This window comes from Mus musculus, chromosome 6, assembly GCF_000001635.26.
Source record: "Mus musculus strain C57BL/6J chromosome 6, GRCm38.p6 C57BL/6J".
NCBI classification, from domain to species: domain Eukaryota; kingdom Metazoa; phylum Chordata; class Mammalia; order Rodentia; family Muridae; genus Mus; species Mus musculus.
The window spans coordinates 141,395,656-141,413,443 of record NC_000072.6 but is presented as its reverse complement, the minus strand read 5'-3'; the positions used below and the strand labels follow the sequence as shown (position 1 = coordinate 141,413,443).

Here is a 17,788-nt window from a genome sequence, read left to right as displayed (position 1 = left end):
CTCCCAAAATACCAGGACCTAGAAAATTCAAAACTCCATTCAAAATAACTACAATATTGATATTTACTGCTCTGGTTTCAGTAGTTAGTATGATATCCACTCCTTGTATTTGCTTCTTTACATATGAAATGATTCAAGCTTTAAATGCTAAGAACAGAATAAGCAAGCAATCTGTAGACACAGATATAATTTCCATGGGATCTAGGCACTGAACACAAGCCCATCAAGCCTTGGCAGCAAGCACTTTTACCTGCTGGCCATGTCATTAACCCATCCAATGTAAACACACACACACACACACACAGAACAAGCGTCTTCGACGGCAGTACTAAATACATCAAGAATATTTTAAAATAATTTTGTTTTTTTTTCTTATAGTGAATGCAAAGAGAAAAGCTGAAATCCTGTACCATAAATATAATCATAATACCATTAGAACTATCTAACTGTACACAAAACTGGCTATGCATTAATAAAAGACTTAAAAAACATTTCCCCTCATGGAGACTTTTAAAAAGTCTACTAAGCAAATGCCAACATCATATATGTCGACTTGTTTTGGGGTGACACGTGTCCGTGGTCCCTGTAGAGATCAACCATTCCCATTCTTATACTCTCTGGCTACCCACCCTCTTTAGTCAACTGGCCTTTTCCCCACCACATAAATAAAGTGTGGTAAATGAATTCATTCTAGCTATAACACCCTTGCCTGAGATTTTTCTCTTCCAATGGCAATCTGTTCATATCTAAACTTTCCTCCCACCCTATAGTTTTATTTGAAAGTAGAAGAGGAAAACAACTCCCAATTTCTGTTTCAGAGAACATTCTCTCAGTCACTGAAAAACATCCCCCTCTGTGTCACCAAGTACAGAAAACCATCCAGGTAAAGTGTTTAAAAGTAGTTTCCTTTGTCAGAGTCAACAATACAAAGGTAAAATGGATCCACTCAGAAATTACTGTGTTTTCTTTTGCCTTTTTTTTTTTTTTAGGAAGTCACGGGGGAAACGATAGACCTACAAAATCAGTTAGCAGAATTTGTATATATATTTACTTTAGAAGACTATACACTCAATAATGTTGTACTTCATTTTCTAATTGTGGCAGTTCAAACTGCGGACGTGTTCAGGAAATACTGGGGCTGGAAGAAGTAAGGATTGCTGGTTTTGAGCACTTGGTAAATGTAAAGACTGCTTACTCTACTCAAAGTTTCTGCAGATAGATACCATTATGCATGCCTGCCCTTCTCGTTCCTTTTATAAGGGCCTACAAGGTTGTGATTTAGCAAAACATTCCTCCGGCATTGCACATGCCATGGGAATAATGCCCCCAGTCCTCAGGATAAGGAGGCCATTCAATAAGTATTAAACTTGTCTGCTAATCTATAAACATGGGGCAAATGAAAGCACAGATGCCAATGGCAATTTTCCCTTTTATTCCTGCATTCACATTTGATTCCTGTTTACTGATGTTCTCTGCAAAGGACCAAGGCTTTTAACAAAGAACGATGGACCCAAGGTCGCGCACCAGGTCAGAGAAGCACATGGTCCATGCAGCCACTGCTTGGCTGAAGCATCCTGTGAAGCATCCTCTCTCCTGTGCTCCTCCTGTTAATCACTTCCATGTGTGAGTGTGAAGACAATACCCTTTCTCCCCACAGCTTCTGAGGACATTTTCCCACTGAGAGAAAAACAACTTCACAGGGAGGTGAATATGATCTTCAAAAGTGAAGTGTGGCCTACATACTGAACCTGAGACTGTAGTGGTGAACACCAGATGAGCAACTCTTGTATTTCTATGTGAGGTGCCAAAGCTATTCATTCCATAGTCACCAACCCCCTTCTGCACACACAGCAGAGTCTATTTTCATAGACTGGCATCACCAGGATGCCACAGACAATAACGGCCCTGCCACTAACATAGTTCAGAGGCTGCTTTGAAGGATACTAGGATCCTAGTACATTAACATTTTCCACCAATTATTCACCTACCTTTATGCTCTGCATATTAACAAATTCAATTATTTATAAGCAGTAAAACCAGAACCTCATTATCTAAAGCAAGACTTCAATCACACCAAGTTGACAAAGCCTAGCTGTCAGTACGACATCAATAATACACTAAAGAAAAAAAGAAAAGAAAAAGAAAAAGAACCTGTAAGTTCTTATTGATAAATAAAATTACTGTAGTTTCCCATTTGTCCAAATGGTAGGGAGTTCATAGATCCACAAACTAGACCATCGACCATGTGATAAGTAAATTTGGGGTTCTTGAAAGCCCCACCCTGCCCCGGCAGCTAAGTACCTTTTGTAGGATAGTATTTTTCAGTTGCTCTTTTTAACTTTCCACTGGAAAGTTTTTCATCAAGAATTTAAGGGGGAGGGGAGGCATAATTGCCTTCTGAGAATGTCATGCCCTGACTTCATGTGGTATTACTGGGAACGGCGCCACACGAAGGATATCTGAGTGATCCTGGAAGTTTATTTATCATTTAGCATTTTTCCTATATTTGGATAATCTAACAACTGAGAGCAGATGCTCCAAAAGCAGAAAGTAGAAACCACAAAGATTAACTGCATCTTGTAAGCTGATGGATTAAGTCAGAGAATTATTGACTATAACACAAACAAGCTTAAATAAAATTCTTGCTGAATCTTAACAAGGATATGCAAGTAGGCGGTGGACTTTATTCAGAGTAAGAGAGGTAGTTTTTGATATAAAAAAGATTACAATAACTTTGATACTGAATAATTCATATATGATATAACCTTGAGGGATGAAGGGAAATTTGAGAAAATTCTTATTTTTAAGCATCTAGAAGAATCCTCAAGAAATTAACTCTATCCTGGTTAAAGATTAAAGTTGACCTTAGATAAAACTAAATGTTAACAAAACTTGTTTCCTTGCAACTATATGAAGATGGAAATTATTTTGTTCAATGTTGATTCCTCAAAAGTTAAAAAATGTCATGTTTTTTCTTAAAAATTACATGTACTTATTGTTCATATACATCTATGTGTCCAAGGGACAAATGTAGGAACTGATTCCCTCTAATACATAGGTCCTGGGTATTGAACTCAGGTTACCCTAAGGTTTGAGATCAGGCACTCTACCAGCTAAGCCATATCACTCGCCTGTATATACATGCTTTTCTATTTAAAAAATATTTTTGTATATTTAGATTTTACTATTTAAAAAGGATTTGTTAACTTTTATTGTTTATGTATGAGTGTTTGTGTCCATGTATGAGAGCACCATTTGCATGCCTGGTACCCATGGAGGTTTTAGAGAGGGTTTGTCTCTGAATCTATGTACAGTTTGTGTGCCTAGTACCCATGGAGGTCAAAACAGTGTATCAGATCCCCTACGACTGGAGTTGCAGAGAGTGTAAATCATCAGTGTGTGTGATGGGAACCAAAACTGGATCCTGTGTAAGAACAGTGTGTGCTGACCTTTCTTAGAATAAAACACATAAGAATTTGTCACTCAGAAAATTCAGAACTGCTGATAAAAAAAAAGTTCTATAGTTTCTTCTAAGTTAGCTATCTACATACCCAACAATTAACTATTTAACTCTTGAGATAAGGTCTTGCCCTTACTCAAGCCCAGACGGCTCTCAATTTCTGTGTGACCCTTCTGTCTGTCTCATTCTCCTAAATGCTGAGGAATGACAGGTGTGAATGGTCACCTCTATTCCTGCCAGGATTTCTCAATGTTCATACCCCAAGCTAGCTCATCTTTTGACATCTGTAACATTATTTCAACCACTCAAGATCTCCCACACTGAACCCTGCCTCCCCCAAAAAGGAAAAGGCCTTGGGTCAGAAGCCTGCTAATCATTTTGTATGACTGGTCACCATTCCTTCTCCAGCTGTGGGACAGATATTATTTTCCAAAGCTTTTCCACATTTGCATATGCTTTGGGGGCATTCTCCAATATGTTGTTCATCTGGGAATATGCTCAGGTTTTCTGGAGTGGTATATATGGCTGGGATGGAGAGGGAGGGAGAGGTGGGCTGTGTGAAAGAAAACCTTATACACAGGAGTCAAAGGGAGCCCTTTGTGCACAGGTGCACTCTGTACTGTGATCAGCAGACTCCCCCACTATTAGGCAACTATGGAGCTACTCTGATGCTTTGTTTCACATTTCTTGTGTCCGCCATGATAGACACTCAGCATTTAATTCCCTTCTGTCCCTGGCTCTCTCCACAATTCTACCTTTCTTTTGAAAAAAGCTTTTTCCATCTCACCCTAATCCTGGTTCAACTCCTGGATTCCCCTTTAAAACATCACCTCTTTATCAAAAGCAAACCAAAGTTATTCCCATCATTTTCATTCTGTTGCGTCTATGGTCTTAGCCCTCTTCTCTCTGACAGTACTGCTCAGTTCTGACTCATTTTCTCCCACTGCTGACTTCATGTGCATCATGTGCACACAGTACCTCCCTCCCTGGCTTCCTCTCAGCCTGACCAGTGAGTAATTCCCAAGAACTGGCCTTTCTTCTGTTTTTCTCTTCAGATATTCTTCTGGGAGTCTATCTGCTGCTGTAGTTAAATTATCGCATGCACAACTAGCATTTCCAGATTGACATTTGTTCTCCTCTGGCTGCAGTACAGCTAGAGTAGTCCCTCGCGTATTTGTGTGAAGCTTCCTTCTGGAATTACCATCCTGGCTGCTCATTGCTGGCACTCGCACTAACACTGCCAACCCCGCTTTGAAGGTCTCTGTTGTGACACAGCATCTCCCAGTGTTCTAACTTGACCATCCTTATATTCCCCCTATGATCTCATTAATGTCATATGGCATTGTGTCTCAGCCCTTTAGAATAATTCCTGTGATAATACCTGTTCCCATCAATATTGTGTAGAATTCACATCAGGTAACATCCTTACCCAATAGGTTTCAAAGTAAAGCTATGAAGAAAATTCGCAAATACGCAGTTATGTCCCATTTCAGAATGTTATTCGAATAGCATCATCCACTGTTCCCTCTGTGTACTCTGGAGACTTGCCTAACAACTAAGGCTTGTCTCTGCTGGTACCATTTCTATGAAGTATTCATAATTCCATGAGACAGAAAGAACTATCTTCCATCACCAAAGTTCCATTACATATTCTTTATTTACTGGGTATTTTTTCTGCCAGATGCCTTATTTGGGAATTACAAGTAGAAAAAAGAAACGGTTCTATTTCTTTTCAATACTTATTTTATTATTTCTAATCATGTATGTGATTATGGGTCTGTGCAGCTGGGTATGCGTGTGTGTGTGTCAGGTCCTAGGAGACATGGGGTTTCAGGTTCCCCGGAGCTGGAGTTACGGGCAGTTGTCAGTTATCTGACATACTGGAATGGAACATAGATCCTCTTGCAAGAGTAGTGCATGCTCTTCACCACTGAGCCATCTCTCCACACCCACACGACTGCTCTATTTCAAACCATAGCCCGCAGGTATTAACATAGAGTGAGTGCTTGTAACCCATTCTACCCATTCTAAATTAGACCAAAATGAGATTGGATTTCACTAAGGCCTTGGAGTGTTGGGTAAATATTACACAATAGGCATTCTGATGAAGCATGACTGACATACCCTGTGAAAGACAGAAGCTTTTGAGAATATTATATGTGTTTAAAAAGACAGGAAGAGAAGAGGGGACTAATGGTCAATCCAACGCTTTTGGTTTCTTATGACAGTGATGTAGTAAAAACTGTGAATTAGGTCAGAGTTTGTTACTTAGTGCTCCATGTAGCTTTCTGGAATTTTGGAAGGATGAAGGGTTTACCATTGACTGTTCTTACTTCTTAGTGAGCATTTTTCCTTTGACATTTTCCATCTTACTTGAAGGCTCAGTGCGACAAAGGTATACTAAATTAAGAATCACTCCACTGGTGGAAAGGTACAAGAAGTCCCTGCTGTGCATGATACAATTACTTGGAGCAGGGGATTGTATTGTTAGCTAACTCAGCTAACTCTTTTGCTTTTCAGAACCAAGCAGGCTTTCTAAAGTCATCTAAGTTTTATGAAATTTATGGAAACACTTTTACATATAAAATTGTAAGCTTTTACACTTATATATAATACTTAGAATATAATTTGCCTTACTCTGTGATCTCTTTTAAACTTACAACTAATGAGAGGATACTTTTTCTTATAATTTATATGACAGTGTGACCAAACCCAACTTTAATATAAATAAATTATAGCACAATGGGCCTTTAGAGGCAAGCATACTTTAAAAAACAATATATGTATATATTTTACTACATTCATTTGGCAGTACATATCTTCAACAAGTTGCTTGGACATCAAAGGATTTAGGCAGTAACAATCAGAAACTACAGAATTATTTATGCTGTTTATTTATTAACTATTTTGATAACTCTTTTTAATTTGTGCAGTTTTGTATGTGCAATTTTATACATGTATAGTTTGTGACTGTATGTAATATTTTCTATATGTATAGACTTTGTGTGTATGTGCAGTTTTGTGCATGTGCTGTTTTGTATATGTGCAGTTTTTTGTGTGTATGTGCAGTTTTTTTGTGTATATATGCAGTTTTGTTTATGTGAAGTTTTGTGTGTGTATGTGCAGTTTTGTATGTATATGTGCAATTTTGTGTGTGTGCAGATTTGTATATGTGCAGTTTGTTTTGTGTATGTCTATGCCTCTGGAGCTCAGAGACATTGGATTCCCTGGAATTGGAGTTACAGGCCTTTTTTGAGTCACCTCATGTGAGTGCTAGGAACTAAATTCACGTCCTCTGCAAGAAAAGTTCTTGCTCTTAATAACTGAGCCATATCTCAGCCTGGTGCTGTTTCTTTCTATTAGTGGTTTTCACTCATATGGAATTTATTCTGTTAATGTCAACAACTCACTACCCACAATGCAGCAGGCTGTGACGTAAGCTGTTAAAGATATGAACAGAGAGATAAGTGCCAGAGAATCAGAAGCAGAGAAGAAGGCACAGGACAAAGGATAATCCTGATTTGAGTTTGCTTATATTACTCATTAATTCAACTGTTATAGATGAAAAGAATCACAGCTTCTATGATAATAGATTCATAGTATTAGTTTGATTTTCTACTACATGTCTGTGGGTTAATACTATATATTCAGTAAGATTTTACCTAAACATCCTCATTAGAAATGCTTAATAAAAAAGTTTTTTTTTAAAAATTGAATAAAAGTTGAAGTAAATAAAATAAATAGAATAAAATCAGGTCTTCCAACAGCAGCATTGAAACAACCCACTGAGTTGACATCATTTTCCCAGTGATCTAAGTGAAGAGTTATACACACACACAGTGAGGACACAGGCACATACAGATACTTGAAATACACCCAGGAGTGGCCCACATTTGACAACAAGCAGACATTTACTGCACGTTACATTCACATATGTGAACGTAGGGCTAAGAATTTCCAGCCACATATTCTTGTATGTGTGTGTGTGTGGTCATGTTTACAGTCAGGTAATCAGAGGCGGCTATGAGAAAAATATATCTTCTACGTCTTTACAAAATATCCCGAGAGAAAAGGGGGTCCTCTGAGTGCGAAACGCAGCCTTTACTCTGTCAGGCAATGTAATTATGGAAGGAAACCATATCCACATTGTCTAATTAGGTCATTAAAGGGAATAAATGCGTCATGGAAGCTTTTTCCTTTTGCCTAAGACATAAAACAAGACAATGAAAACAGTCTGGTAATATAGAAGGGGTTAGAATTTGTTTCTTTTCAAAAATAATAGGTCCTTTCATCTCTCTATTCCTTAGACAAAGACAATTAATTGGGAGACAAAATTTTTTTTAATTAGTTCATAGTTTGCCCCTGATTATATTTCAGAATGTTTAACCAGAAACAGGAAGATCGAGGAGGGGAAGAAGAGAGCACATGGAAAATTATCAAAGGAAGTGAATGAGGTCCAGAGAGTGGGCTGTTGATCACAACGCCTTCTGCAGAGTCGAGAGGGATATAAAGTTCGCATGCACATAAACACAGAGCAGTCTGGAAGACCAGGAAGGTCACGGGAGGAACAGACTGGCATCTGCCTGTGGGTCTTGAGGTCCAGACTTTAACTGAAGCTAGCTTAAATAAAAACAAATGGCAAAATTATTTTGCCTCTTCCTCTGTCTGCTATTATTTCTTGAATTTCACAGCATCTATTCTTCAAAGCATTAAGAAACAGGACCTAAGAAAATGAAAGAGAGGGCACTTACCTGGGATCCTCGTGGCCCTCTCTTGTGGTCCCATTCTGAATGGCCCATGAGCTGTAAAGACAAGACAGTAGTTATGGTAAGTTAGGTGCATATTTTATGTGGCCAGGATTCTTACTCAGGCATTGAAAGAATAATTAAACTGCTGGATCTGTTTTCTAATAGGAATGGTATCAAGTAGACATCATGAGCAAATTAACATGAAGGAATACATTGCCTTGATAGCTAGCATTTCAAACTATACTAGTGCCAAAGGTACCTGAATATCTCTAGTAGGAAGAATACACTATTTATGGCTTTAGTATCTTTGCCAGAGAAATCCTAAATACAAGTCAAATTATGCAAAACGTCATGTCAGCAAGCCTGTGGCTGCCAAGGGAAATAAACACCGTAAGTCACCCAGCGAGGCTGTCTAAAGCACTGTCTGTAAGGAGCAGCTGCAGGCCAATCTCAGTTTCAGTTATCCTCAATTCTCTTTTGGTATTGGTAACCCCGCAAAAACGTGGCAGATTCAAGGTGTACAGTGAAGAGCCAGTATGGTGGTACACACCTGTGCGGTACACACCTTCGACCCTGCAACAGAAAGGTGGGAGTAGAAGGACCAGAGTTTAAAACAAGTCAGAGGCCACTGTGAGCTACATGAGACTGTCACAAATCAAAACAAAACAAACAACAAAAGGCAAAACAAAAACAAAACAAAACAAACAAAAGAAATAGAACAAAACACCCAGAATCAACTCATTTAACAGGAAATGTTCCCTCAAGTTACAAAATTTAACGCTTATATTTTTTAAAACAAAGTATCAAGTAGTATCAAGTTATCCCCAAAATAAGAACAGCTCTGAGAGACTTCACCTACACTGCAGAATTTTTATTTGTTAAAAAGTAATTGTTTTCAGGAAAAAAAAATATACATCTTTATAGGAACTGAGAGGAATGAGACATCACTCATTTCCCCTGCACACACACACTTCCCATAATTACAAACTGAAGGGCCACTTACAGCCAGGAAGCTCACCAACAGCAAGAAGCAGATACATCCCCCCACATCCCTCAGTCTCTGGTGTGCAGCCTGAGCCCTCAGTGGATACAGTAGCAAGCTGCCACAGTAACGGGAAGCAGCAGTGTGCCTTTGAATGGAACCCTGGAAAACAGACATCTGTGCAGAAAAAATGCCAAGGCTTAACTGATGGCTAAAAATCCTTACTGTAGAAGACTGAATTCTATACATTGATTATGCCGCTCAAATAGACAGGCACAAGTGAAGTTCATCAAAACCTAACAGAATATTTTAAATAATATTGAAGAAGGCATGACTATGATAACAAAGGCATAAGTCGTACTGGGGGATTGGGTCTAAGAGTGTAATATACAGAATGACACATATAGAAAATAATGTCCTATGTAATGGATATTGGATGAGAAAGTAAACTTTTAGACACCAAAAGGAAAATTAATGGTGGCTTTCTGTTGAAAAGCTCATGTAACCGCCCTTGAGTGCACACTGGCCTTTCTCCAAGCGCCTTTCTCTCTTATCCATGTGCTTAGGTCTACATGAAAGTTTTGTATTAAAATCCACCCCTGCCTCAAAAATAAAATATAACATATAAGATATATAACATATAACATATAAGATGATAGCCACCTCTGCTTATTTGGATGCTATATTTACTTCGAATGTTATAGCAGAAAAGCTGAAGAAGGCACACCACCAATTTATAAAACAAATGTGAAAGTTAGGAGGCTGCAGCTCAGCAAAAGAAGAAGCGCTTTGATTCCAGCACCGATTTTAAAAAGATAAAAAAGATTCAACTCGAATTAACTTACGGGAAAAATGTTAGTTTTCTTGGAAATGAAAGGAAGGAAGGTGCTTCTGTTGCCTATTAAAACAGTAAACTTATCACCATGACTACATGGTAGAAAGCAAAGAAGAAGAGTAATACAAGATTTTCCTGGCTTACAGCAAATGCAAATAGATAAATATATTATACATGTATATTATATATATATATATATATATATATATATATATGCAAATAGGCTTTCCTTGAAAACGTATACCCTTTTTAGTGCTAGAAATATGGGCCCTTGGTTAAGAGCATTCGCTGCTCTTAAGGGAGACTCAGCTTCAGTTCCAGGACCTACATGGTAGTTTACAGCCAACTCTCCTAAACTCCAGTTCCAGGAAATCTAAAGGGCATCCAAGAGCAAGAGGCACACACACAGTGCACATACATATATGCAGGAAAATAACTCATTCCCATAAACTAGAAATAAAGATATCTTTTAAAAAGCATGCCCTTTGAACTAAGTAAATCAAAATATAAAAGTCCAGTAACAACAATCTGCCAAAATCTGTTATACAACAGAATACAAATCAACCAATAAGTTATAGCATGAGATTAATTTGCAGAGTGCAATTAAAATTTGACTTTAGACTCTTTGACCAAAATTGCATAGAAAAAAATCTTTGTGGCATGATAAGTCAAAATAACTAAGGTAATTCATGCTCCTCATTTTACAAGACACAATTGATCATTGCCCTCAGCAACGTTATTGTAATGATTTAATTATAGTTTGGCTAGCACATAATTCGGGCAAAATTAGCCAACTATTATTCAAAATTAAATGCTCACACAATTCAGATTTGTTTAATGTTTTAATTTTTAAATTTCTGATTTATGGGCATTGCTTTTGTGGCAAGTGCTCATTAATTCTAATTTAAAGTTGCTTATGAGGTTCACAAATACAAATCAATTAATCAAATAATCAGTATGGTTTATAAATATTTAAATAAAGCCATTTATTTGTTCTCTAGAACTCTCAAAAGCAATTCTTGACACACATCAACGACAGGCCCCATTGTGACCTTACAATTGGCGTGTACTAACACCAGGAAGGATGTATGTATGGAGAGATGGGTGGCAGGCTAGAGCAAACCTATACTGGTGGCAATGTGATTTTTAAAAATATTTAGGAAAGAATACTCTATAGGAGGCTGGCTGGTGAGATGATCACCTGCCCTACTGATTTCAAACCAGCCGGGTTAGAATAAACTGGCAAAGTCTGCTACCCATGGCTGTCACAGTAAACACAGATAAATTAATTTCTAAGTAAAAATCATAATCTAAACCCCATGAATTAAAGACAGAATATTTGCTGTAGCATCAAGTCAAGAAGGCAACGTTTTTCTCAGAACAGAAAATGAGGAAAGCATGAAGTTTCTCCTCTACCCCATCACTTACATCTTAAATATCTTAACTATCTTTAGCCCAGGAATAATGTTATTTTTCAATTGTACACCAATTCGGATCATAATGTATTACACAAGAAAAGATCAGCTCAGTAGTTTGTAAATCTGAACTTCCAAAAACCCTTCTGCAAAAACTCACTGTCTAAATTTTGACCTTTCTTTAAAAATATAATAATAACTGGTCAAGTGTGTTATCTATCAGAGACAGGAATTTCCCAGCATCATGTGATAAAGTAATGAGAGAACATTAGCGTAGATGAATTATATTTTATTCTATTACAAACACTTATATGACATTATATTTAAAAGGTAGGATTTGAGCAAGAATGTGGTATGTTTAAAGACTTATTTTATGTGAGTGTGCCTGCCTGAGCTTCTGTGCTCAGTATGCATACAGAAGCCTGTAGTGACAGGCAGAGGGCATCAGGTACCTTGCAACTTTAGTAAAGATGGTTGTCAGGAGCTGTGTGTGCATGTGAGTGTGTGCATGCATGTGAGTGTGTACATGTGTGTGAGTGTGTGTGTGTGTAGTGAGTGTGTATGCATATGAGAGTGCATGTGTATATATGAGTGTGTGTGCATATGTGTACGTGTGTGAGTGTGTGTGTGCACATGAGTGTGTATGCATATGAGAATGCATGTGTATATGTGAGTGTGTGTGTGCGTGTGTGTATGTGTGTGTGAGTATGTGTGCACATAAGTGTGTATGTGTGTGAGTGAGTGTGTGTGAGTGAGAGAGAGAGTGTGTGTGTGTGTGTGTTTGTGAGCGCGCGCATGCACACATGCACACCAGGAGGCATATCCAGGTCCTCTAAAAGAGCAGTGGTTAAATACCGAGCCACCTCACTAAGCCTTGACTGTGTTTTTAGTTTTCTTCATTTGTTTTTGCTTCTTTTTTGTTTTTTACTGTAGACTACTGTTATTAAGGTCATCAAAAGTTACATGTAGAACTCCATATGACATGTTCATATGATATGAACATCTTATGGAAGGAATTCATTTTAACTATAATAAATGCGATACCGGAGAGATCTCTAAACAAGAAGGGCATTAAAGAAAATTAACTGGGCATCTCTCCCTACAGGTTTAAGACTTTAACCCTTAAACTCTATTTTTTAATTAAAATAATTTGAGCTCAAATTATCATTTATTATTTCAGCATGGAGTGCATGGGGATTGTTGCAGTATTTTCTGTGACTGTGCTTAATGCAAAAGTGGTAGTAAGTATTTCTGAGAATACAGGACCCCACAGGGCAGGGGGGTTTACAAAGTGCTTAGATGTTCTGCAGACCACTCTGTTGATGAGTGATTGAGAGTTAAAATATTGCTAAAAGAAATATTAAGGAAAACAGGACACATATGAAAGCACATGGACTTCATGTTATTCTGTCAATAATAAACTCACATATTCCTTTGATTAATCTGATAGATTTAGTGTTATCTTACAGATGATCAAAGCAGTCAGGGGACTAGATTTTTAAAGGAAGGAGGAAGAGGAAAAGGAAGAAGGGGAGGAGGAAGGGGAAGAGAAGAGGATGGGGAGGGGGAGGAAGAGGAGAGAGAGGGTAAGGAAGAGGAGGAGGAGGAGGAGGAAACAATGATGACGACAGACATTTATGACCCAAAGACAACCAGGAACAGAAGTACAAAAAAACAGGCATTTTTCTTCTTTCAATCTATCCCGAATGGACTAAACCTTTGAGATAAATGAATAGCAGCAGGGCACCTAAGCAATTCTGGGAAAACTATCTGAAAGTATTAACTCCTTTGACAGAAGAATGTATATGGCTTTAAGATGTGCTAAATACAAGAGAAAGAGATGAGCTCTGGAAAATGCATAAACTCTGGGAGTTAAGGATCCATGGCTACTGAACATAGAAAGAGAAAAATGCTTGCCTGTCACCATCTATTTAAACATTTCCTTTGGCTATTCACTATGATCACTCCTTGGAGGAATGACATTTTGATAATTATCTTACAGAAGGAATGAGGATACTCAGGCCATCAGGGTTAAGCCTATATATACACGGGCAGGCAAAATTCCTAAATCCAGAGAAAGGTGGGAGGGAAGAGGGAGGGGGGGAGAAGAGGGAGGGAGGGACAGGGTGGGAAGCGAGAAGAAAGAGAGAGATTCCTTGTGGGCTTTTTTTTCCCAGTTCTTGTAATGCGTAAAATACAGATTCTTAAGTTTATTCCTTGTGAACAAACTATACATTCTTCAAGAGAGACAAGTCTGTTAGATAAAGTATTTAAAACATCCCAGCCCTTTGACCCCAAGTCATTTTCATCTTTACAGAGTAAAAATTCTCCCTTCTTTCCATCTTCTTTTCAATAATAAATTTCTGCATCACAGACTTTTGCAAGCAGTATGCTGCACAGTGCTGACTTCCAAGGAAAACAAAACCACTGCCAAGCACAGAATTCAAGACGTTCACAGGAGCCGCAGAGAAGGCAATGAGAAAACAGAACGGTTCTCTCTGAGCACAGATATTTCTAAGGGTGCCGTGAGAAACAACAAGAGCTGGCACAATATCTTTATTTATTATTGATAGAGTCTCACTGTGTGACCTCTCCCCACTAATCGTTTATATAAAAATAAATGCTTTGGGCTTCATGGGAGGATTGTAAATGAAGCTCAAGAGCTGCAGGGGAACTCATGACTCTATAGGAAAGAAGAAATTATTCCTAGTATATATGTTAAAAACATAGCAGGAATCATTAGCTGAGCCTCATACCACAAGCCTATACTGCCAGCTACTCAGGAGTGCAAACTGAAGCATGCTTGGGGTACAAAGCACATTAAACACCTTCCTGAACAAATGAGTGGGGGTGTTATCTCCAAATAACGTTTTAAATGGGTTGGGCTACAGTGGCATAGCTGGAAAGGTCACAGGTTCAAACCCCAGCATGACCTAGTGGCCCAAAGTAAAGATGGAGACTGAAAGTCAACAGGGCTGAGTTTTAAGGCACTCTAAGAAATATGTTTTGCCTTCAGGTGTGTGTGGGGGGGGCAGGGACGGGGGGTAGTGGGAGCAGTCAGGCTTCACTTTGACTGTGCCAACCTAGAACTCTGTAGCTTAGACTGGCCTTGATGCCATTGTGATCTTCTAGCCTCAGGCTTCTGAGCAGTTGCCCTGATTGACTTTAAGAAGGCTAACACATATTTTTTTAAACATACAAAGGTAACTTATATAGGAAGAAGTCAAAATGTAACTAGGCCTGCTGTTTAACTACTTGGTTTTTTTGTTTGTTTGTTTGTTTGTTTTATTTTTGTTTTTGTTTTATTCACTAAACAAGTATTTATAGTATGGCAAGGATGTGCAAAGCACTGATGCACCCACAGCTTATATTGCAGTGAACAAAATCAAATGTACTTTTCCTTCCTCGGCTCTCATGAGCTCCTGAAGGAAGAGGTAAGACATTCACAGAAGCTGCTAGCCCATGCGGTCCTGATGCAGATGAAAGGTTTGCAGTTATCGCAGGATGATGGGAGTGCAGCTGGGCACAGAGCTTATTCCTGTAAGCGAGCCAGGGAAGTCCCCTAGAAAGATGGCCTCCCTCACAGACCTGGAGAAAGTGAAGACAGACACACTCATAGACCTGGAGGGCGCGCACACCAGACAGGATACAGCTGGTACAGGACCAAGAACAGAGCCTGCAAGGAGCAACAGAGGGTCCCTAGACCACCATTTAAAAGGAATCGGATATGTGTAGTCACAGATCTATATTTGATACATACCTCATCCCAAGAGCAAGGAAAAAAAAAACAAAAACAAAAACAAATACACCCTAAAGAGCATTCCCTATAAATGACTGAGATACTGGGAATTCTCCTTGGCCTAAACTCTGACTTAACTCTACCTAGAGGCATCTTCTATGAGTTGCCAAATACAACTTATTATATTTTGCCTTGTTCCATGAGCTTCTGTGTTCTGAGAGTTATAAAATGTGTCAGGGCATAGGACATGGGCTCGGTACATGGAACGCTTTGTGTGGGATCCTTGGCCATGTAGGGAGTGGGAGGTTGGAGAGACTCAATGTAATGAATGCTTGGGTGGGTATAGCCTCTCATCTCTATGACAGTTAAGTGTGACAGTCAAGGAGTATTCTGTGTGGTGAGGAACCTCAGATTTCGTTAGCCTTGGCATGTTATCCCTCTGGCATGTGCTCTTTCATTTCTTTATAGGTAGGTCTCCTCCCTCCAGAATCCTGTGTGAGAATATGGCTGCCTTGCTGGTTCCATGTGTACAAAGGTCTGCTAAAGTGAAGCTCTCTGGACTGGGGAGATACACAACTGAGCATTCGGGCCAGTGCAGCCCTGTGTGCTTTGTTTCTTGATGTCCCTTTCTTCAGTTGCTGGTTACCCAGAGTGAGATGTCACGACTACCTTGCCCTCTGCAAATAAGGGGCAATGGCTGTTTGCTTTTCATTGGATGAGGTCAGAGATAAGTTAACAGAATCACAGAGACTCACACGCCTTTGTTTCTTTGCCCTCCAGAATTCTACATTCAGGACCTGAGATTTTGCAAGATATAATACAGATCATGTAGAAAACAATTTACTGTCCTTCATAATTTCATGGCTAAACTAGGAGACATTATCAGCTAGCTGCCTTTGGGTGGACTAGATAGGCCACCTGCCTGCCTTCATTGCAGCTTCTTCAGTATCACCCTCCTATCCCCCAAATTAGCTCCAGGTTACAGGACATCATCAGAGATGTTGACTTTACTGGAGGTTTCATAGGGGAGGCAGAGGAATAGATTACATTATACAAAACAGAGCCAAGAGCCCGGAAAATAAGCTTTAAGGAGCACACAGGGCAAAGTGAGTGAGCTTTTCCAATTTACTAGTCTCAGCTTTTCTTGCTTTTAGAATCTTTCCCAAAGTCAAACAAATGCCTTTTTGAATATCCCAGGGCAATATTGTCTTTCCCTCTTATGCTATCAGAAAAATTAACAAAGGGGGAAAAAAGGAAAGAAATGGGAGTTTCTTTCAATTACTTTTAAAAAGTCTGCTGTGTGTGTGTGTGGGGGGGGTCTCTGTAAGTACATGGTGATGTTTAAAGACAGAGATTAGCTTTGAATGTTGATCTTTAGTTATCATCCAGCATTTTTGTTTTTTAGATGGCTTCTCTCACTGACCTGAAACTCACCAGATAGCCTATGCTGTATAATCAGCCAGCTCCAGGGTCCCCCGGCTTCAGTTCTCCAGCACCAAAATTATAAACATGTACTACCACACTTGGCTTTTGTATGTGGGTTCTGGGGATTGAGCCCAGGTCCTGTGTGGCAAGTATTTTAACAACTGAACTTTCTGTCTTCAGAAAACATTCCAAATATGAACATAGCCCACTGAAGACTGAAATTCGTGGAGACCTTTACCTCTCACAGAGAGATACAGGGTCCTGAATTCCACCTACCCTCTGCTCCTGACTGAAAGGGTTACAACCAGGCAGTCAGTAGGAAGTCTAGGATACTGGGGTGAGGAGAGGTTGCAGAAAGCAAGAGGCTTAGATTTGCTTGAGTTTAACTCTTGAGTCCACTCAACAGCTAGTTCTCCTTCTCTGCTAAGTGTAAGGAGGTTCCCACAGCTGGCCTTAGACTATTTTCATAACTCTCCTTTGCCTCCTCCCTCACAATGACAACCAATTCACTAACCCCTCAGGCTGCTAAATCTTATAAATATTAGTGAAGTGACATTTGGATTATGCATAACATTTATATTATGTGTACATCGATACATCTCGATGAAGTAGGCAACTATTACTGATTCATTACCATATCCAACACAAGAGTTCTTCCCTGTTACATAGCTTAGCTAGGAAAACTTGGCAGCAAAATGAAATAAGCTCATGGTTCTGCATAAGGAAATTCCAGCGGTGATATTTCAATGAACACTGGATATTAAAGACTGGGGGAGTCTTCAAGGAAGCAGGGTTAAAGATTCCACAGAACTTCTCTTTCCACTTAAAGAAAGATTAACAATGTTTGAAGACATAGATTTTTCAACAATCTGTTTTGTGGGTTTCTAAATACTTTTCTTATGATTTATTTTCTTTCATTATTTAAGAAAAATGTTACGTGGCCCTGCTTTATGAATATAGAAATGGATTGAAAGAGGCAGGATGGAAGCAATTACATAGTAACTGAAAAGGGATTGAAATGTAGGTCAGCTACATGTGTATCACATGTTTCCTTTTCCTACTGGCCAGCTTTTAGCAGGAATAATCACAGAGTCCCTGCTAAATCTCTGGTCTGTGATGCTGGAACATCTTGGCGAGGAGAAGGAAAAGGTACCAGGCTTCACATGCCTTCACTGTCAACTCAC

At 39.0% G+C, this 17,788-nt stretch overlaps 1 protein-coding gene across 3 annotated transcripts in view; it reads right to left on the bottom strand.

Moving 5' to 3' along the window:
- The window catches only part of Pde3a (phosphodiesterase 3A, cGMP inhibited), a 257,594-nt gene that overhangs the window by 93,419 nt on the left and 146,387 nt on the right, over positions 1-17,788 (bottom strand). For all 3 annotated transcript variants that reach the window (NM_018779.2, XM_006506979.4, XM_011241595.3), the window contains exon 2: positions 8,212-8,262. In NM_018779.2, the coding sequence (NP_061249.1) occupies positions 8,212-8,262 (51 nt within the window). The remainder of the gene's footprint in view (positions 1-8,211; positions 8,263-17,788) is intronic.